The sequence below is a fragment of the Littorina saxatilis genome, linkage group LG11 (assembly GCF_037325665.1).
Source record: "Littorina saxatilis isolate snail1 linkage group LG11, US_GU_Lsax_2.0, whole genome shotgun sequence".
Classification (NCBI taxonomy): Eukaryota; Metazoa; Mollusca; class Gastropoda; order Littorinimorpha; family Littorinidae; genus Littorina; species Littorina saxatilis.
The window spans coordinates 36,519,045-36,541,005 of NC_090255.1; the positions used below are offsets into that span (position 1 = coordinate 36,519,045).

The 21,961-nt window shown below is 39.0% G+C and overlaps 3 protein-coding genes across 5 annotated transcripts in view; 1 reads left to right on the plus strand and 2 right to left on the minus strand.

Annotated features, from left to right (window-relative positions):
• The window catches only part of LOC138980403 (sorting nexin-17-like), a 25,177-nt gene extending 20,380 nt beyond the window's left edge, over positions 1-4,797 (minus strand). The window contains exons 1-4 of one of the 3 annotated variants that reach the window (XM_070353270.1): positions 4,616-4,797; positions 3,287-3,361; positions 2,756-2,873; positions 726-790 (exon numbers count right to left, since the gene is read on the minus strand). In XM_070353270.1, coding sequence (XP_070209371.1) covers positions 726-790; positions 2,756-2,873; positions 3,287-3,361; positions 4,616-4,675 — 318 coding nt within the window. In that variant the 5' untranslated portion in view covers positions 4,676-4,797. The remainder of the gene's footprint in view (positions 1-725; positions 791-2,755; positions 2,874-3,286; positions 3,362-4,615) is intronic. The other 2 variants (XM_070353272.1, XM_070353269.1) reach the window with 2 other exon arrangements.
• A 190-nt stretch (positions 4,798-4,987) lies between these two features.
• Positions 4,988-16,745, plus strand: LOC138980407 (adenylate kinase 2, mitochondrial-like). Its single transcript, XM_070353277.1, has 5 exons — positions 4,988-5,143; positions 6,939-6,984; positions 9,268-9,458; positions 12,229-12,396; positions 14,502-16,745. Exons 1-5 carry the CDS (start codon positions 5,045-5,047, stop codon positions 14,730-14,732), a joined length of 735 nt encoding a protein of 244 aa, XP_070209378.1. The 5' UTR covers positions 4,988-5,044; the 3' UTR covers positions 14,733-16,745.
• Positions 16,746-17,095: 350 nt separating this feature from the next.
• The window catches only part of LOC138980716 (mucin-4-like), a gene marked incomplete in the record, with an annotated part of 64,725 nt that continues 59,859 nt past the window's right edge, over positions 17,096-21,961 (minus strand). The window contains 1 exon segment of the mRNA XM_070353623.1: positions 17,096-20,628. Coding sequence (XP_070209724.1) covers positions 20,518-20,628 — 111 coding nt within the window.

Here is a 21,961-nt window from a genome sequence, read left to right on the forward strand (position 1 = left end):
TATTCTGACACCGGACCAACCAGTCCTAGCACTAACCCCATAATGCCAGACGCCAGGCCGAGCAGCCACTAGATTGCCAATTTTAAAGTCTTAGGTATGACCCGGCCGGGGTTCGAACCCACGACCTCCCGATCACAGGGCGGACGCCTTACCACTAGGCCAACTGTGCCGGTCAACCCTAACAAGGATAACGATCTCACAGGCATAAGGCCAAGAAAAATTGTTTCAGATTCCTTCCGACCCTGGATCTCTTACTGAAATTTCTAACATTGAATAAATAAAAAATGAAAATAAAAATAAAGAAAAATGAGAAAACTCAATTTTGCAGACTTTACAAAAAAAGTTACTCTTCTCAAACATTATCCAAGGGGCACAGCTCGCACTATAAACCCTGGATACATGCGCTATATAAATATTATGCATTATTATTATTATTATTATTTCCATTTCAAACGGCAGAAATTAATATGTAAAGCGCGGAGAGCACAGTTGTGGTTCGCGCTATATAAGCTCCCCATAATAAATAATAATAAATAATAAATAAATTATTATTTTCGGGTCCATTTTAAAGCCACATGCGCCTGTGTAGATGACACAAGAAAACCCCAATCTATAAATATACTAAATTAAATTAACCGACCTACTGGCCCTAATTTGATATTAACCCGTTGGTTTTTTTTTGGCCTAACCAGTGTGACATGTCAAACCACTGTGTGACATTTTACCTGCTGTGCAGAATGAAGGAATGTGTTGAATGTTGCAGACGACCCCATAACAGGATCCTGACTCACTGCAAACCAGGAAAACAAAAACTAGACAGTGTCAATATGTAGGTCTTGAGCTTGCTTAATCTAAATGTTGACATGCTTTGGACAGGTTAAACACACACACACACACACACACACACACACACACACACACACACACACACACACACACACACACACACACATACACACACACACCAAATAGACAACATAACCAACGAGTGAAAATAAAAATAAAATAAAAAAATTGTGTGTGAATTTAATTCTGACTTTCTGTCATACGCTGCCCTACACGCCACCAGGCGTGAAAGGCAGTAAGTAAGTAAGTTTCTGTCATACAAAATGTCTTTTGTTTTAAAATTAACATTCTAGGGACAGGTCGACCTACATTAAAGACTTTTCAGGGTCACTTGAAAATGCAGTCAGTGGACCCTGACAAACCTGTCAATAGTTGTAATTAGTGTAACGCAAAATGTCATTTCCTGTTGCTCCAGTAACTGATCGGCAGTGTGAATGTAATCTAAGAAGGTTTTATTTCATCCCTCTCTCTCTCTCTTAATCTTACCTAATGAAGCTGACCCCTCCCCCCCTCCACCCCAAACACACACTAACACAACATCAGTCTCAATGCCATTACACATCCCTCTCACCCATTTGAATTGCCAACACCCCCCCCCCCCCCCCCCAAAAAAAAAAAAAAAAAAAAATTACTTCCTGACAGGGACTGGCTGTGTTACTAATAGTAATATTAAACTTCCTGCCCCATCCCAAAACAAAACACTTTAAACAGGACAGGAAAAAGAGAACAGAAAATAAAAGGAAGCTGAATGTTGCAAAAACAACAGGGGCCCTTACCCACCAAACAAACAATAAAACAAAAGACATCAGGGTTTGTGTGAATGTTTGTGCAGGAGAAATTCGAATGGAGATAATAATTTAGTTTTTATTAATAATAATAATAATAATAATAAATGAGCATTTATATAGCGTAACATCATAACTTTAAAATTATGCTCTTTGCGCTTGACACATTTAAAATTAAAACACAGTTGTACAAGCATTCACATCTACATTCATAGTCAACAACGCTTAATTAAAAGCATACACCATCAAACATACATTACAAAAAATTCTTCCATTAACAAAGTAATAAAAACATGAATAAAATAGGTAGTGAAAACAAGGAAATACCAGCTGAATACCCTTAATCAGACAGAACCTGTTATCAACAATACTGAAAAACAGCCCTGGATGTTTATATATATATCACATTATCACTAAAACAACAAATACACTACATGTAGCCTACTGATGGACTGAGAAAACAAAATCAGGGGTTGTATTTCTTGAAGAGGTGTGTTTTAAGTGCTCGTTTGAATGCTTGGGGTGACTGAGAGTGGCGGATGTGAAAGGGGAGAGAATTCCATTGTGTGGGTGCGCAGAAAGTAAAAGTGCGTTGTCCGTATGTTTTGGTTTTGGTGTGTGGGATGGTAAGGATGCGACAGTCAGAAGAGGCACGGAGTTGTCTTGCTGGAGAATAGACGGTGAGGAGTTCAGAGAAGTAAGCAGGAGACGAGCCAGAAAAGAAGTTAAAGCAGAGGGTGGACAGTTTGTAGTCAACAAGGTTATGTCTTATTAACTTGTCACTGTTATGGTGCATGCAATTGATTTTGTCACTAGCTAGGCCTAGGCAAGAATTTAAACACGATTTTTTTTATTGATACTGAAAGAGTTGTCTACATACATCGGAAAACAGCCATGTACAGCCTAACGTCGGTAAACAACCATGTACAGCCTAACAGATTGGCACTGGCAGCTGTGCAGGCGCCATGTTTCTTGTGTAACACTACCAAGCACCTCCAAATGGCCAAATCCTAGCCTTCCTCGCGGCGAGAGGTCCTCATAAAACGCTACTTCCTCACCTCCTTCGCTTCACTCGCCATATATCTTGCAGCTAAGAAACGGGGGACTTTTTTCTCCTGTCTCACCTAACTGTATGTAGCGCTCCAGCATACATCGTCTCTCCTCCACCTCGTGTGATGCCAGCGACAGCAACTTCTTTGGGGGAAATGGGGGTAGGGGTTGCGGCCCAAACTCTTTTCGCAGCTGAAACACACGTTAAGCAAAAATACACACATGTGACCATATATATAATGTATGATACGTGAGCAAAAAAGCACAACAAGAATACTTAATTTGGGAAGCTGAAACTTAAAACATGTGGAGCAACAATGTAGCATTGAACAACAGTGTGTCTAATTGATAGCACAACTTGAAAGAAAATAACATTTTGTGAAATGAAAAAAAGTTTTTAAATACAATACTGCCTATTTCAACCCTAGTAGTGGGTTTTACTTGGAACTTGACCAAAAAACATTATACAGAATTTTCTAAGCTATACTATATTGAACATGTATGCATTGGCTCAACATATTTTACAAGTTACTCAGAGCTTACACTGAACATGAAAATGCATGAAATACAATCTCAAACACACAAGGTCAATTTTGAACAATTACCTGTTCGTGAAACTGCCGAAGTTGTTTGTAGCGAGCACTGCAGTGGAAAACTCCATTGATGTGAATATTGTACACCTGCAAAACCAATCAGGCTTTAAAATAATTGCTCTACATTTCCATACTTCTTCTTCTGCGTTCGTGGGCTGAAACTCCCACGTACATTCGTATTTTCGCACGAGTATATGACCGTTTTACCCCGCCATTTAGGCAGCCATACGCCACTTTTGGAGGAAGCATATGCTGGTTATTTTCATGTTTCTATAACCCACCAAACTCTGACATGGATTACAGGATCTTTTCCGTGCTCACTTGGTCTTATGCTTGCGTGTACACACGAAGGGGGATAACTTCGATAAGGCACTAGCAGGTCTGCACATAATTAAGTTGACCTGGGAGATCGAAAAAATCTTCACCTTAACCCACCAGGCGCGGCCGGGATTCGAACCCAACACCTTCCGCTTTGGAGGCTGGCGTCTTACCACCAAGCAATTGCGCCCGTCTCATTTCCATTCATGTCTTGGTAAATTTTAAAATTTAAATTATCCAAAGTATGTTTTGAAATATGTTTGTTTGTATGTATGCATGTCTGTGACTGTGGGAGCTAGTGTGCATGCATGCACTCACAAAACAAACAAAAGTCTAACCAAGTTGGTGTGATAAAGCACAAACTTCCAATGTTTGGTCCAGTAGACTAAAACAATCTAAAACATGCCCATGATTTCATTCAAATTCTGACATGTATAAATATGTCACTTGTCAATGGCAGCATTACCATTAGTTTTGTAATTGTATACTTATAATACTATAATATATTGTATTCATAAGGCCTAAAACAAAAATAGGTGTGGTTACGGTAACCCGACCTACCCTCTTTTTACATTTGTCAACAACAACAAAAATAATAAAATAAAAAAAAACAGTGCAGAAAACGCAATGAAAGCGAAAGCGCTCGAGTCGCACACTTATTTTCCTGTCAAGTAGGTTATATTGTACACATTAGAAAAAAAAGTGATTGCCTACCTTCCTATTTTGGGGGGCTATGTTACCGTAACCACACCTATTTTTGGGGGGGCCTAACTATAAAAAAAACTAGGCTGCTGACGGCACACTTACGAGTTCTACCAACCAATATAATGGACATGCTATTAACTTTATGCCAGCCAATTCTATTTACAATACGTTCATTGCATGGAAAGCAAGTCCCAACCCGTAAAACAGTGCCCAACCCATCTAACTTCTGTAACTTCCAAGCATCTGTACTCTCCATCCTCTGGCGTAAACAGCAACAAATCCTACGAATACAATACTGAAGTCGAACGATCGAGTTACCGTGTACGGCGCGCCCCCCTCATCTTTGAGCTCCTGTGTATCTGGAAGGGAAAAATGCATGTTTCCAATTCGCAGTTGTGTTCCACGCTGAAACAGGCTTGACTCTAACACAGATTACGTTCATATCACCAACTCGAACCCTCCCCTTCCTCCATGTTATGAAGTTTTGATCACGTGACTAACTCAATCATCGGGTTAGAAAAGTTAAAAAATGAAAAGCAACATAACCGGGTAGTTGAGTTCACCAAAATATTTTTGTAGCCATCGCTAGCCCTGTTAAAAATGCCTGCTTTGTCGAAAAATTGTTGAAACACTAAAAGAAACTAAACCGGAAGCAAACCAGCGCATGCCTGACCTTTATTCTGGGTTTCCGGCTAAAAGCAGAAGGTCGTGTGCGTGTTCTCTCGTGGACCCTGAACTTGCAGAATCATGCCGACTGCAGTAATACCAGCCCCTGCTGTCAAAATTGAGACCGATGGAATTAAAGCAGTTCTCCTCGGACCACCCGGCGCCGGTAAAGGCACCCAGGTGAGCCTGTCGGTGTTTCTGTCTGTTACTACGCGTGTATGTGAGACAGAGGACAAGTGTCCCTCAATCCCTCCCCTCCTGCCTCCCAGTATCAGTGAAGCCTTTGCAAGCCTGTAAACAAAATTCTCATGCTAGTGATAACGGCTGTTAAGATTCAGCTGTAGTTTACTTTGTACACATTGGACAGGTGTTGCATACATGATTACATCACAGGAATGCCGACTTTACCGGTAACTAGTACTGTAGTAGTATAGCCTGCACTGAAAGTATTAAAATTTACATCAGATGTTTTTTGTTGAAACAGAAAAAGGAGAGAATTGCCATTCTTGAATGTGTTTTCTTATCAGCGTAGATGGGTTACAAAAATAGTCAATGAACCATCTAGTACTAGCTGATAGTGATAGCGAGTGAATAAAATCATAAATCCAATTTTTTTCTTATTTTTTTCACCTTTTCTATCCATCTCATTCTGTGTTAGTGTTACTGTTAGTCACTTAGTGTGTGAATGTTTGTGCGCGTCTTTTTATTAAACTATGATCTGTGTGCGGATAGTTTGACTGGTCAGTAGCCCTGTCCCTATATCCCTGTATAGCCTTTGCCTAATGTGTATGTGTTCCGTTTGGCGTTTGCATAGTTTGTTAAATAATGTTAGATTTAATTGCCCACAGTGGATGGTGTCAGTTCGGTCACATTATCTAGATATATATCTTTTGTTTTTAGAGTAGAAGAGTATACATGTGTCAAAGAGTGTCACGTGTATTCTAGTAAGTCTATATAACTACATGTATAGCAGAAGGGAACAGATATGTGGGCCAAGTTATCTGATGAAATACCAATAACTGAATAGGTGCAGCTGTACCTGCAAGGGAAACAACCACCAGTTTCCCAATTGCTGATCTCAATGCAGAGTTATGTCCCTTGGTTTGACTTGTCTCTTTGGCTGGTTTAATGAAGTTTCGCTAAATATTGCATTGTCTGACAGTGACACAAGAAACATTTTTATCAACCCAAACAGATCCTCATCGGCACATTTTATGACATATTAGGTAACCATATGGATGGCAACAGTTATATTTATAATGAGGCTCCGAAAAGTAAAGGAAAATGTACGATTCATGCCAGAAAAGTAAACTTTACTGACAGTATTGACTACTGTTCAACCGACAATTAACACAATAATTCCATTGTTGACAGAAAGTTAATTATCCTCTTACTCATTAAGTGATTAAGCTAATTAACTTTTCCTCGTATATATGTATATATTGTATTTACTAGATGAATACCCGCTTCGCCGGGTACGGCTGCGCCGGGAAGAAGTTGGGCCGAATACCCGGCTGTGCCGGGGACCCGGCTTTGCCGGGTGTAGTGTACGCACGAAGGAAGGGAGATAAACGCGCAAAACAATGGAGAAGAGTAAAAATAGTATAACGGGAATATGGATTGAGCGTTGTCGACAGTGACCTTCTAAAAATAGAAACGGGAATATGGATTGACGCCACACGAAGGAAGGGAGATAAACGCTGAAAACACTGGAGAAGATAAGGAAGAGTTACTAGGAATGGATCCAGAGAAAAACCAAAATCGGTTCAGCGCTGCGCGCTGAGAGCACATGTTGAAATATCTCATTGAGCAGGTTGTGTCCGGGGTCTACCTGAATATGCCCACCAAATTTGAAACAGATCCATCGAGAACCTTGGGCGTGCATCGCGGACACACACACACACAGACACAAGTCGTATATATAGAGATTATAAATAAAAACTTTGTAATAAAAACTGTGATCATTTATTTTCAGGCACCATTGTTGGCAGAAAAGTACTGTGCCTGTCACCTTTCTACGGGTAAGGTGTTCTTCCTGCTGATACGTTAATGGTATACATACCTGGGTTTAGTCTGGAACCGGCAAAATACTGGTAATAATAAATTACCGGTAAACGCCAATTAACGCTGATTTTACTCAAATTACTGTGGGTATTTTTTTTCTATTGAAAGTGTTTGTTAGGTTCATACAGTTCCTGAGCTTGTTTGGTGGTTTGCTAATTTGAGGATTTACTGGGATTGAGGTATTTATCCATTTTTACATTTGGTCAAGTTTTGACTAAATGATTTAACATAGAGGGGGGAATCGAGACGAGGGTCGTGGTGTATGTGTGAGTGTGTGTGTGTGTGTCTGTCTGTCTGTCTGTGTGTGTGTGTAGAGCGATTCAGACTAAACTACTGGACCGATCTTTATGAAATTTGACATGAGAGTTTCTGGGTATGATATCCTCAGACGTTTTTTTCATTTTTTTGATAAATGTCTTTGATGACGTCATATCCGGCTTTTCGTGAAAGTTGAGGCGGCACTGTCACTCATTTTTCAACCAAATTGGTTGAAATTTTGGTCAAGTAATCTTCGACGAAGGCCGGGGTTCGGTATTGCATTTCAGCTTGGTGGCTTAAAAATTAATTAATGACTTTGGTCATTAAAAATCTGAAAATTGTAAAAAAAAATAAAAATTTATAAAACGATCCAAATTTACGTTCATCTTATTCTCCATCATTTTCTGATTCCAAAAACATATAAATATGTTATATTTGGATTAAAACCAAGCTCTGAAAATTAAATATGTAAAAATTATTATCAAAATTAAATTGTCGAAATCAATTTAAAAACACTTTCATCTTATTCCTTGTCGGTTCCTGATTCCAAAAACATATAGATATGATATGTTTGGATTAAAAACACGCTCAGAAAGTTAAAACAAAGAGAGGTACAGAAAAGCGTGCTATCCTTCTTAGCGCAACTACTACCCCGCTCTTCTTGTCAATTTCACTGCCTTTGCCATGAGCGGTGGACTGACGATGCTACGAGTATACGGTCTTGCTGAAAAATGGCATTGCGTTCAGTTTCATTCTGTGAGTTCGACAGCTACTTGACTAAATGTTGTATTTTCGCCTTAAGCGACTTGTTTATTGTTATTTAAGAGTGTTACAATTGATTGAGGTATATAATATCTGTTATTTGTTTTTGCTGAATGTATTTCTCAGATTGCCACTGCATGGTGTCAAGTTACAAAATTAATTCAGCAAAACATCCACACCCCACCCTGCTCCGCGCCACCCTCCCACCCCTCAGCCCAGATAGCAGTCAGGTCGTTGATTTTGAGTATGTTTCCAAGTGGAAGGAATTGGCCTTATTGATGTAAAAGCCTAGAAGAATCTGCAATGGTTTACAGGATGGTTGACATGGGAAGAACAGCCCCTCCCGCAGTGGGGCACTGCGGTTATGAAATTAAAGGCCCCTCCTGTTTTTGGAACCGCAGGAGCTTTCTAGTTTGCTGTTAGGTAGATTTTTGGTTCCTCTTTCCTGTCATGCTCTCTTTTTCTTCATGAATTCTTTTCTTTTTTCTGCCTTCTTGCTCATTCACCTGTATTTTTTCCAAAAATCTCTTCTCTTGCCGCTTGTCTCGCGATTCATGTATAGTTTAATCTGTTAGTGTTCTGATGTAAGTCCAGCAGTAGATAGGTTAAGCCTATTTTAACATACTGGAAACTGGTAATCTTCCAGTAGGTATTAATTTAGTTTTACTAAAGCCTGCTGGGACACAAGTAATGGGTTAGTGCATTTGTAAACAGGAATTGCTTGACAAGTGGCCCCCTTCATCCCCCCCTTCCTCGTCCTGATATGGCTCTGCGTAGTCGGCTGGACGTTAAGCAACAAATAAACAAACAAAAGAACAGACCTGGGAACCCATACAATTTTGCCGTATTTTGTACGCATGATTGATTGTCTAGAATACGATCAGTACGGTCAGTGGTAAAAAAAATATGACAAAAAAATTCCTAGACTACTTTTCTTCACAATCGCATCCCGAAGCCATCCAATATTTGTACAGATGATTACAGTTTGTGTCAGTAAACGTTGAAAGAATCATTTGTTTTAAATGTATTCGTAAACTTAACTAACGGTGCGAAGGACGCATTTGAAGGATGTTTAAATCATGGATGTTCAAATGCTGTATGGAGTACGCTCATTTTTCTGAAAATACACCAAGTTTGTTTGAGAATACTCCAAGTGCAGAACAGGGGTCCCTGGTCTGGAAGAAATAATCTAACGATTAAAATGTATTATTTGTGTTCAGGTGACATGCTGAGAGCGGTCGTGGCATCGGGCAATGAACTGGGCAAGAAGATTAAGGGCGTGATGGACGCGGGCCAACTGGTGGGAGACGAGCTGGTGGTGGAACTCATCAATCAGAACTTGGACAAACCGGCGTGTCGAAGAGGCTTTCTGCTGGACGGCTTCCCTCGCACTGTCAGGCAGGCTGAAGCGGTATGTTGAAAGTATTTTGTTTGTGTGTGTGTGTGTGTGTGTGTGTGTGTGTGTGTGTGTGTGTGTGTGTGTGTGTGTGTGTGTAAAAGGCTGAAAAGCCTAACAAGCCGCTTATGTCATGTAAAAATGTAAGATGGATGGATACATACATGTTATTTGTATTTTTAACCAAACTATGACACTTGATGCAGATCTTGACAATCGTTGTTCACCTCGTCCGCTCGCGCTGTCTCAGAGAACAATATTGCTATTTCATATGTTACGTAGATTTCCATTGGTCAATTGGGCAGAACTGAGATCATTACAAAAGTGATATCGACAACATTTCCGTCGATATCAATGTTGATATCAACGACCTCTTTATTGCTTCCCCACTTCAAAAACAAAGACACCTACATTTAAAAACAAAAGAATATATATATGAAAATGCAATTATGCCAGAATTTAGTTGAGCAAGTGACTAATTACTTTTTGAAAGAAAAGACATTTGGAAATACTGGAAAGTACAAGAAAAGAGTGAACCAAAAAAAATAATAATCAGAGGGAGGGATATGGAACAGCCAAAACTGAGACAAATACTTTGGTAATTTCTTTACAGTGAATACAAAGTGTCCAGAGACATAGCAATATATCTAACATTGACGGACTGTGTGATGATATCTTCTGCTATTCGTCTGTTTCGACAGTGATATCAAAATCGAGACAGGAGGTCGAGATTTTGATATCACTGTCGAAACAGACCAATAGCAGAAGATATCATCACACAGTCAGTCAATGTTAGATATATTGCTAATTCTCTGGACATTTTGTATTTACCGTTAAGAAATTACAAAAATATTTGTCTCAGTTTTGGCTGTTCCATATCCCTCCCTCTGATTATTTCTTTTTGTTCACTCTTTTCTTGTACTTTTCAGTATTTAAAAATGTCTTTTCTTTCTAAAAGTCTTTAGTCACTTGCTCAACTAAATTCTGGGATAATACATTTTCATATATATTTGTTTGTTTTTAAATTCAGGTGTTTTTGTTTTTGAAGTGAGGAAGCAATAAAGAGGTCGTCGATATCAAAACTGATATCAACGGAAATGTCGTCGATATCACTTTTACAATGAGCTCAGTTTTGCCCAATTGACCAATGGAAATCCACGTAACAAATGAAATAGCAATATTGGGTAATAACGTATGGTATTGATTTGATATTAAATACATTTGTAAAAAAAAAATTATTTCGCATTTGTTTTATTTGAGATCAACAATTTGCAAGATGAGCTTAAATATCCTCAAGATGAGCTTAAATATCCTCAAGATGAGCTTAAATATCCTCAAGATGAGCTTAAATATCCTCAAGATGAGCTTAACCCCTTCACTGCCACAGTATAACAGCATTATGGTATTGCTGAGTGCCAGGGCAAAATTTTGCTTTCTTCGGTAGGTTCACTAATCTGTTCACTGCTCGATCATTTATTGAGATATCTCTGAGATCTTTGGCATGTGTTTTCCTTATACCCTTGGCTATTATAGGATGACATGATCATTGGACTTTGTTTGTGATTGTTATAGTAAAAATTGATATAATGACCATTTTTGTCAAAAATTACAGTTTCCAGACTTACACACACACACATTGCAGCACGTAAAACCACACAAAACACTGCTAAAACTGGTGTCAAACATCAGGCACTCACATTACAGCCCATAAAAGTATTCTTCTGTGTGGTAATCCATAAATCACTTCTTGTAGAGCTTCCAGAACACTGTATCGCTTGAAAACAGGTCTACGAGTTGAGGTCCGACTTTCGGCCGCCATTGTGAATGCTATAGATCGGTTCTACATTTCTAACACAGTTTTCAACATGTGGTAGTAACTTATCCGAACGGTCTATGGGAAAGAACTGTGTTTAGAACCCCTACAAGTACTTGGACAGTGGTTACCTCCCATTTAGTTTTCAGAAATGTCCTGAAATGTTGTTGACACAAATCCCACGTACGAGATACGGTTATGGGCGTAGGACAAACCGAAAATTACCATGTATTACATACGGGGTGGGCAGTGAAGGGGTTAAATATCTCCTCAAGATGAGCTTAAAGGTGGTCTACATTTTTGCTTTTTTTCAATAATCTTATGGTTAGATTTCGCTAAAAAGTTATGTCAGATGATGAATGAACCATGGGGAAAAAAAGTTATAGAAAAAAAATATATGTAAAAAAAGATTTTATTTTTGGGTAGCGTGACTCACGCTTCCAATATTTTGTTTTCTGTTTGCTGAGAACATGTGCTTTGCCTAAAAATACTGACCAATCAAATTCATGTCACTGTGCTTATAGCCACGCCCAAACAAGTGCAGCAACAGTTTGACACTGGAGCACTGTCCACGCATTTTTTTAAACGCACAAAATGCACGGGATTTGAGAGGAGTTTTGCGCTTGGCATTTTCCAAATAAGGATATCCTACTATGAGTACTACGCTGGAATACTACAATGAATTTTCCAACGGCTACACTGGCTTGGTCTTTCCTGGTCGAAAGGGGGTGTATTGTTGATATTTGTAGATAATAGTCTCTGCATTTTAATGGTCAAATGGCGATTTCGGTATAAAAATGTAGACAAGGACCTTTAAATATCCTCAAGATGAGCTTAAATATCCTCAAGATGAGCTTAAATATCCTCAAGATGAGCTTAAAATATCAAGATGAGCTTAAAATATGAGCTTAAATATCCTCAAGATGAGCTTAAAATATCCTCAAGATGAGCTTAAATATCCTCTATTTCCAGCTGGACAGTTTGCTGGACAAGAGAAGGACGCAACTGGACTCTGTGATAGAATTTGCCATCGATGATTCTCTGCTCGTGAAGAGAATCACAGGGAGGCTCATCCACACCAAGAGTGGCCGCAGTTACCATGAGGAGTTCAACCCACCCAAGAAACACATGACTGATGATGTAAGTGTGTCGGTGTGTGTGTGTGTGGGGGGGGGGGGGGGGGGGGGCGTGTGTGTAGCATGCATGCGAATGGTCCTCCTATCGGCTAATTTCAGAGAGAGGCAAAAAATTCAGAGGGAGAGAAAAAATTTCAGAGGAAGAAAAAAAAGTCAAAACTTCAAAATTCGCAAGAGTATTTTAATAAAAAAACGCTGGCGCTGGACCCGAGTACGCTTCAGACTGGCTCGCTCCCCCAGTATGAAAGTTTTTGTCTTGTGTACGTGGATTTAAAAAATAAAATAAAAAAATAGACCGCCCATGCCGGGAATCGAATTTTTTTAATTGTGTAAAATAAATTTTAAATTTTTTTCTTAAATCCAAGTGATTTAAAAAAAAAAATATTTATGTTACACAATTAAAAAAAATTATTAGGGTAAAATAAAACATTAAAATGTTGGATCACTTGGATTTAAAAAAAAAAAAAAAAAAGAGTAAAATAAAACATTAAAATGTTCATAATAAACAATAGTAAACAAGAATTAAAAAAAAAAAAAAAATAGACCGCCCATACCGGGAATCGAACCCAGATCACTTTGGCCATAGAAGAATCGCTTTCCACCCGGATCACTTGGATTCAAAAAAAAAAAAATAATAATAATTTTTTTTCACATTTACAAAAATTATTGGTAAAATTAAACATTAAAACGTTCATAATAAACAATAGTAAACAAGAATTTAAAAAAATAAATAAATAAAAAAATAGACCACCCATGCCGGGAATCGAACCCGGATCACTTTGGCCACCAAGCCACTAACTCTGACAATTTTCCCAGTGAACTCAAATGCCTAGCGTGCTAAAATTAGGTCGCCCAGCACGCGAAGTGCAAACACACACACATACACACATACACACACACACAAACACACACACATACACACACACACACACACACACACACACACACACACACACACACACACAAACAGTAACACTAACACATGTGCACAAAATGAACACACACACACCGCGCGCAAACGACAGATCCTGCAGCAGACGACAGATCTGCAGCAGACGACTCTCTCTCTTTCAGTCTCACCGAGACCAAAATAATCCCCACCCGCTGGCTGGCTTGGAAATCACGCTTTTCTCGTCACTGGGTGACGTGTTTCGCTGTTCTATCAGCTCAATGGCTGGCTGTCGCTCCGATTGAATTCGTCCAACCGTCAAGAACTTTTGTGTTTTTTGGGGCATTTAGGTCCCAGGTAACATTATGAAGTTTTAATACGATCAATCGGACCTATTATCAAGTTAGTGTATCAACTTTTGAACGAACTGCGCCCAGTAGTTTCCCAGCAATAAGCTGTTAAGTCGAGACAGACAGACACACAATTAAATTATATTATATAAACTGTGCATTACTGAATTGGTACTCCTTACAAAATTTTGTTAGGGTTGCAGGTTAAGTTTTTCCTGTTTAATGAGAAAAAAAGCTTGATTTCGTACCAAAACCTTCTCAGATTGCGTAGATTTTGATTATTCCAAAAGAAAATTTCCAGGGGGAGGGGGGGGGGGGGATGGGAATGCCCCTGACAGCCCCCTAGATTTCAGAGGTTTTACCTCTTGGCTATTCCCGTGCCTGATGTATGTGCAGTGTTGTTCCCAGACACAGAGGACAATAGGTCAGTTGCACCTGGCTTCTAAATATGTGACCCTCCACCACGGAATGAGTCGCATGTCACCTTTACATGATTTTCATATTTTTACATTTTCCTATAGAGATTTTTATACTCTATCCAGTGGTGAAAACCGTTTTAGAAAAGAGTGAACACTGTTTGAGTTATAAGCCTGTGACTGAGGTGACCCTCACACTGTTACCAGACACTCCCCGGACTTATATTAAGCTTCGTGCAGAACCGCGCGAGGTGACATGCGACTCATTCCGTGGTGGAGGGTCACATATATATTGGTGAAAATTCCTGTCCGCAAAAAAATGTTGTGTCAGAAGACGTCCTGTGTGTCAAAGCTATCGGACATTCGACTGGCCTGGGGTCCGAACAATGCGTCAGATAAAAAACGTAGGAGTGGTGTGTGTGTGGTTGTTTATCATGTGATTTGTACCTTTCAGATGACTGGGGAACCCTTGATAAGAAGGTCGGATGACAATGCTGAGGCGCTGAAGACAAGGCTAGCAGCTTACCACCAACAAACCAAGCCCTTGGTGGATTATTACTCCAAGCGAGGAATTCACACGGCTGTCGACGCCTCTCTGCCCCCCGTCATGGTTTTCGCCTCCATCGCGGCGGCCTTTTCCCAAACAAGAGCTAAAGAACATAGAGTCTTCTTCATGCAGAATTGATTTAGATTCCTTGGTCTAGCTGTTATTGGCCGACTTGTTGTATCGGAGCGATCTGTGGAAGAGGGGGTGTGCGATTTGATTTAGTGTGTTACGAAGACTTGGGAGGGCTGTATTTTGTGTGTTTGGAGTAGAAAGGAGTTGACAAGCCAATTTACAAACAAGTCTGGGTATGGACGGGTGTAAAGGCAGGAGCCTAGACTTAAATATGTTTGAACAGCATATCAAGCGTTCCCTATCCACCAGGCAGCTGCATTCCTGTTTCAGGGGTCTTGGACATAGATCATCCTTCAATTCAGATCTTCCGTGAGTCTTTGTTACATGTGTGTATATTTCCTTTTGTTTTAGCCTTGGGACCTGGTCATCTTTTTTCTTCTTTTTTCTTTTAACAAATGGCTTGTTTGTGGCTGAGTCTAAAGTTTGCAGGTTTTCTAACTGCTACATGGGTGGGATTCTTCCGGTATATGCCGGAAATCCGGATTCGATTATGTCATTCTTTTTTTTTTCATTCTTTTTTTTGTTGGTTTGGTTTCAGGATTCATGATGTTTTTGAGTCCCACCTATGCTGTTAAGTTAACACCAATATACATCCTGAGCCTGAATGAGCCCTTTAAAAAAAGAATTAAAAAAAAAATGAAAGGTCAACCATTTAATCAAACTTTCTGTTTTGATGAATTACATCAGCTTTGGTTGTCATGTTGTGATTCAAGTGGTAGTGCCTGGTGTGAAAGTGTTTCTGAAAGACATGTCTGTGTCTATTTCGTCATATAATCATTCATTGCGGCTTCGTGGCAGGCGGAAGGAAAAATCAGCCAGATAAGTTTTCGTTATTGTTTGTCTGTGCACTTAAAAGACCGTTGGGTCGATATATTTGTGAATGTATTATTTTGTCAATAACAAACCGTCAAACGTTCCAACAACCTACCTTTCTTGTTTTTTGATTCTGAATTTTGGAAAGTTGGCAGTCTCTTTGTTTTGGGATGTGTTTGTGCATGTTTTCACGTAGCTTTATTGGTAACTGGGCACATATTGCTATCAACATGTTGACAGTGTTTAGGTATATGCTGCAGTTAAGTATTTAATTGCAGTGGTTCTGTATTAAATGGTTAAATAACATTTCATTAGTGTAAGAAGTAGTTGCCCAAGTCGAATGTTATCCGGTCTCACCACTCATTTATTTTGGCAAAGTAAATTGGTATACAGTTTTTGCTTGTGTACTAATTGGACTAGGTCTCACAAAAGGTGCTCGGGCGCAAATTAATGTGGAATGCTATCGAATCATTTTGTTGTGTAAAGTAGATCTAAATTTTGCAATAAAATTTTCTGTCTCCAATTTTAATGACTGTTGATGAATCATGTGTTAACTGGCTTACTGGTGAATAGACAGATTTTGGAAATAACTCTGTCACTGCTACATGTCACATGACTATTCCGCAGAGTTATGCCGCTTGAAGGGAGAGGTGAGAAATTGGTCCAAACATTATGCGTTGCTCTTGGGGGAAGTGTCTTTCTTCTCTTCTTCTTCGTTCATGGGCTCAGACTCCCACGTTCACTCATGGTTTTAGCACGAGTGGATTTTTACGTGTATGACCGTTTTTACGCCGCCATTCAGGGTTGTTAAGTGTTTTTTGTATAGAATATAGTCAATTTTTGTAAAGATTTTAGTCAAGCAGTATGTAAGAAATGTTAAGTCCTTTGTACTGGAAACTTGCATTCTCCCAGAAAGGTAATATATTGTACTACGTTGCAAGCCCCTGGAGCAAATTTTTGATTAGTGCTTTTGTGAACAAGAAACAATTGACAAGTGGCTCTATCACATCTCCCCCTTTCCCCGTCGCGATATAACCTTCGTGGTTGAAAACGACGTTAAACACCAAATAAAGAAAGAAAGAAAGCTTTGTTGAGGCCACAAAAGATGAATTGTGGTTATCATTGATCCCTGGATTTTATAAGTATTGGTTGATGATCTAATGGAGATCTATTTTGTGAACATAATGAACCAAAACTCCAACTGAATTATAATGTTCTGGGCTTGTCTGTGTGTGTACATGCAAGTGTGTGTTTGTGTGTGTGTTAGAAATATTTCACCCAATAAGGCAGTTCAGAATGTGTGTGTGTGTGTTGCAAATATTTCACCCAATAAGGCAATTCAGAATGTGTGTGTGTGTGTTGCAAATATTTCACCCAATTCAGAATCTGTGTGTGTGTGTGTGTGTGTGTGTTAGAAATATTTCACCCAATTCAGAATGTGTGTGTTAAAAATATTTCACCCAATTCATTCACAAGGATGTGTTAGTGTATGTGTGTCTTGAAACTATTTCACCCAACTCATTCATGCACAAGAAAATCACAATATCCAAATTCAGTTATCTATTTGAACCGTTTATTGTGCAGCACTTCACTCCAAATCACATGCCAGTAAGTACATGGAACCATAAACCACGTACGCGAATCAGCTGCAAAGCAGATATTTTTCAACACTTACTGGACAAAAAATCCTGGGATAAAGATAGTGCATGTTTTACTAAATAGACAGATTCTGGAAATAACTCAGGTCATGGCTTCACTTGGTTGTGGGAGAATTGCGTCCCTTTCAAAACGGTGAAACAAACAATGTGGCCACTCATCAGTGAAGGAAAGTGATCATGGCAGCAGTGGACGATGAGCTAGTTGAGATTTATAAGCCAAGAAAGAAAAAAATCAATGTTATAACTTTCCAGATTCCACGACCAGAACCTTTTTTTGTCTTCCTGACCCTAGAACTTTTCTTTGGACCCTTCAAAACATTTTTTTTTTAAATGACAAAACTACATTTTGCATAATTGACAAAAACAAAGCTTCTCTTCTCCGACAACAACAGAACACAGCTCGCACGATTTCTGGACAATAAAATACCACATGTGTCTGTGTAAGTAAATACCAACTACAGTAAAATTTAGAACAAAAATTAAAAGAAAGAATTGACTTACCAACCCTTATCTTGTCGGTGTTGTCATAGAAAACAAACTTTGTGTTTTTTTTGTGTTTTTTTTTTGGGGGGGGGGGTCCTCAAGTGCTCAGAACTCATTATTGACCGTGACACAATGAGTGGTTGTCTTCACAGGTCAGCGGCGTGTGTTTGTCTCAATGTTTATAAACATTACATAGCATAGGAAAAAGAACGTATTAGTTATATTTCCGAACATCATGTGTTCCCTCACAGCATCCTGAGAATGTCTCTTCTATTATTATTATTATTATTATTATTATTGTGATCATTTTTATGCGCCTAATCTAGATATAGCCCTAGGCGCTTACATATTAATTTCTATGAAGCGTTGACGAATGCATACATGATTTCTTAGGGCACTCTTAACAAAGAATTTCTTTTCTATGAAGCGTTGACGAATGCAAACACATTCAATTTCTCAAGTTTTGAGACTCTAAACATAAAGAGCTGGGTTCTTCGTACGCGTATACAAAGAGAAGATTTCCTCGAAACCAGCCAAACGTGTACCTACATTGCAGGTGTACGTTCACGACAGGTAGAAAAAAGTCTGTTTACGGTATCCCGACCCTGTCTTTTCGGGCGACCCTAGACTTTTTTTTGGCATTTGGGAAAAGAAAAGAAAAAAAAAGTCTTTTTTTGCAAAATAACTTAAAAATGTTTTTTTCGGAGAAAAAAAAATCCCGACCTACCGACCCTATTTTTTTGGCCTATGTTACCGTAAACAGACTATTTTTTTGTTGGCCTAACCAAGTTTACAAAGGGAGAACTTGTATTCTTTTTTGGAGCGGCCTCACATCGTATTTGATCTTCTCAGGAATCCTTTGGCCTCATTTGTAACCCGCAGAAAAAAAAAGACAGGAAATCCACTTCTATGGCTGCAACATACTGTTTGGATCTGCTGTTCACGAGTCACTATACTCCAGAAGTAAAATACCCATGGTTGTGAATCAGAGAATATTCATGGAAGACAAAGTGGTAAGCGAATTAAGATAATTCCAAGAACATTTTTGTGCGAAACGTCAGTGTAGCTTTTCGTTTTTTCACATCCCTATGGCTATAATTCAGGAGAATTCAGAGAAAGAAAGTGAGAAAATACTGCGCTTTTGTCTGATCAGTCTTGAATTTCAACAGATCAAAGCACCACATATGAGGAAGGAGGGCAGGAGGAGGAGGAAGGGGATAAGGTGTGTGGAAAGGACTCTGTTAATTTGCAGTCCAGATAAGTTGAAACTGCAGCAAAGTCTGATCGGAGATCGACTTCAACAGTCTGAGTATTCAAAGTTCAAAATATCGTGGAAGCGTTTTACCAAAATTGGATCGATGCACGCATTTATGCCACGTGCTATACTGTGACGAGCGAGCGAGCGTCAGTGTTTGTGTGTGTGTGTACATGTGCATGTGCATGTGTGTCTGGGTGTTTGCCTGCACATTGTGCATGCGTGCGTGTCAGTGTAGGCCGTGCGTGTGTAGGCCGTGAGTGTGTGCGTAGGTGAGTGTGTGCGTGAATTGTGCATTCATTTTGCATTGTAAGCCAGAGGCATAGCAGGGCCGCTGTGACATAGCGCTGCGGACCTGTGGCATAAAGACATGTTCCCACTACACCAACATGTGGCATAAAGACATGTTCCCACTACACCAACATGTGGCATAAAGACATGTTCCCTCTATACCGACATGTGGCATAAAGACATGTTCCCTCAACACCGACATGTGGCATAAAGACATGTTCCCTCAACACCGACATGTGTCATAAAGACATGTTCCCACTACACCAACATGTGGCATAAAGACATGTTCCCACTACACCAACATGTGGCATAAAGACATGTTCCCACTACACCGACATGTGGCATGTCCATAATAGACGATTTTCGGAAATAACTCCGTCGGGGTTGTATGGGTTGTGAAAGATCATAAGAGTGACATTTTCTTGCAAAACCTCGTACAACAAGAAATTCCTCTGAGGTAGGAAAAACACCCCCGTCAAAGGGAAACTTGATAACCTTCTCAGTTGGTGGCAGTGACTGAGTGAGAATGGTTATTTCCCTTTGACCATGAAGATGTCCCTGTATAAGTCCTTGTATAAATGTAATCCACCAATAACTCCCTAACCGTGTGTTTGACTGGTCCCAATTTTTGTAAGGACCGTCTCAGGAATGTATAGAACCTGTTCACCAAGTTTGGTGACGATCGGTCCGTTCATTCTTGAGATCTATATGCGAACACAAACACACAAACAAACACACAAACACCCAAACAAACACATCGAGCGAAACCTATACACACCCCTATACCGGGGGTGTAAATATGTAAGGGGCCAATCACTAGCCAAGTGTGTGAAGGAAACGCGTGCGTGTTTCCACGCGTTTCCGACAGACCCCGCGCTACTATAGTGATTGGCCCCTCCAATATTTATACGAGGCTTTGCAAAAAAAAAGGTCACTCTCCCACAACCCATACACACCCGTCAGAGTTATTTCAGAATTCGTCTATCCACCAGGGAAAACCGCGTAAATTTTAACAGCTAAAAGCACCAAATACTGACGAGGAACTTGGATCCGGGGCGGGGGAAAGGGGTTAAGGTGTGGGGGAAAGGGACTCTCAATTTAGTTCAATGTTCAGAAGCATAGGCTAAATCATCCCCCAGTCACGGGCAACAAACAAAAGTTAGTGCAGACTAACAAAAGAGACAGCGGAGAAGAAAAGACAACCTACAACGTACTGCACAGATTTCAAATGTGGCACTGCACTGTAGACAAGAAAGTGTCAGTCTTGTCAGTCAGTGAAGAACCTGTGCAGTTATCCTGCGCGTCGTTTCCTGACCCTTCGTCGCCGTGGATACAGGTAGTCCATTCGGCTGACCGGTGTTACTCTGTCCCCCGAGGGCGCCAGTCGGTACAGATCTCCCAGCTGGCGGGACATTAAAGAAAGTCACAGATTATTCACAGGTATCAAATCAAATCAATTCAAATCAAATAAAATGTTAGTTCACGAGGGTTGTGGCCTTAGCATTACAAACGAGGTTTTTTTTTCAACCAGCCCTCGCCCAGAGAGGGACTACTCTAATTACATACATAATTATACAATAATAATGATAATAATAATAATAATACGAGAATTTATAACGCGCACATATCTCACCACAAGGCGACTCAAGGCGTACTCATACACTCTTTCGCATTAACAACTCAAGCATACTCATATATATGGCATTCCGTTTGTCAAATAATTATTTGGATACTTTTTCATGTTTTTTTCACCAGTTTTAGCTAAATAATCATTATTTAGAAGCTCATGTGCTAAATAAGTAATTGTTTATAAACAACGTAAAACAATTCTAAATATTTTTTTGCTTACGTAAACCATTCATTATTTACCTAAACAATTCATTGTTTACGTAAATAATTCATTGTTTACGTAAATAATGATTTATTTAGCAACATTGCTGATTGTTTACAAACAATGTAAAATAGGTCTAAATAATATATTGTTTACGTAAACAATATATTATTTAGAATTATATTACATTGTTTATAAACAATCAGCAATTTTGCTAAATAAATCATTATTTACGTAAACAATGAATTATTTACGTAAACAATGAATTGTTTAGCCAACACATTTTCCATTATTTAGGGGTTTCTAGGATTCGCTTCTGAACTAAGTTTTATGCCTTTCAGTGATTACTATAATTGAATACAAGGTCTTGGAGATACCTTGTATTGAATTATAGTATATGCACAAAGAAAAAAAAGGAAGCTTAGAAGTCAATTCTTGATTCCCCTAAATAATGAAAACTGCTTTCTCTAAACAATGAATTGTTTAGGGAAAGCAGTTTTCATTATTTAGCGAATCTGCTAAATAATGCATTATATAGGTAAACAATGATTTATTTACCAACTGCTCACTTTATCCACCCAAAAAATATTATTTTGTGAAATAAGTGATTTTTTGTGTAAACAATACATTATTTACGTAAACAATGAACTATTTACGTAAACAATAAATTATTTACGTAAACAATGAATTGTTTAGGTAAATAATGAATGGTTTACGTAAAAAAAAAATATTCAGAATTGTTTTACATTGTTTATAAACAATTACTTATTTAGCACATGAGCTTCTAAATAATGATTATTTAGCTAAAACTGATGAAAAAAACATGAAAAAGTATCCAAATAATTATTTGACAAACGGAATGCCATACATATACACTGCATAAATTGCATGAAGATGACAAGGC

What these genes read in the sequence shown, in the direction of transcription:
- LOC138980407 (XM_070353277.1), top strand. Translation starts at nt 5,045, where the DNA reads ATGCCGACTGCAGTAATACCAGCCCCTGCTGTCAAAATTGAGACCGAT. An exon ending in GCGCCGGTAAAGGCACCCAG is followed by an intron (nt 5,144 to 6,938) that starts GTGAGCCTGTCG and finishes ATTTATTTTCAG; the next exon opens with GCACCATTGTTGGCAGAAAA. An exon ending in CTGTCAGGCAGGCTGAAGCG is followed by an intron (nt 9,459 to 12,228) that starts GTATGTTGAAAG and finishes CTCTATTTCCAG; the next exon opens with CTGGACAGTTTGCTGGACAA.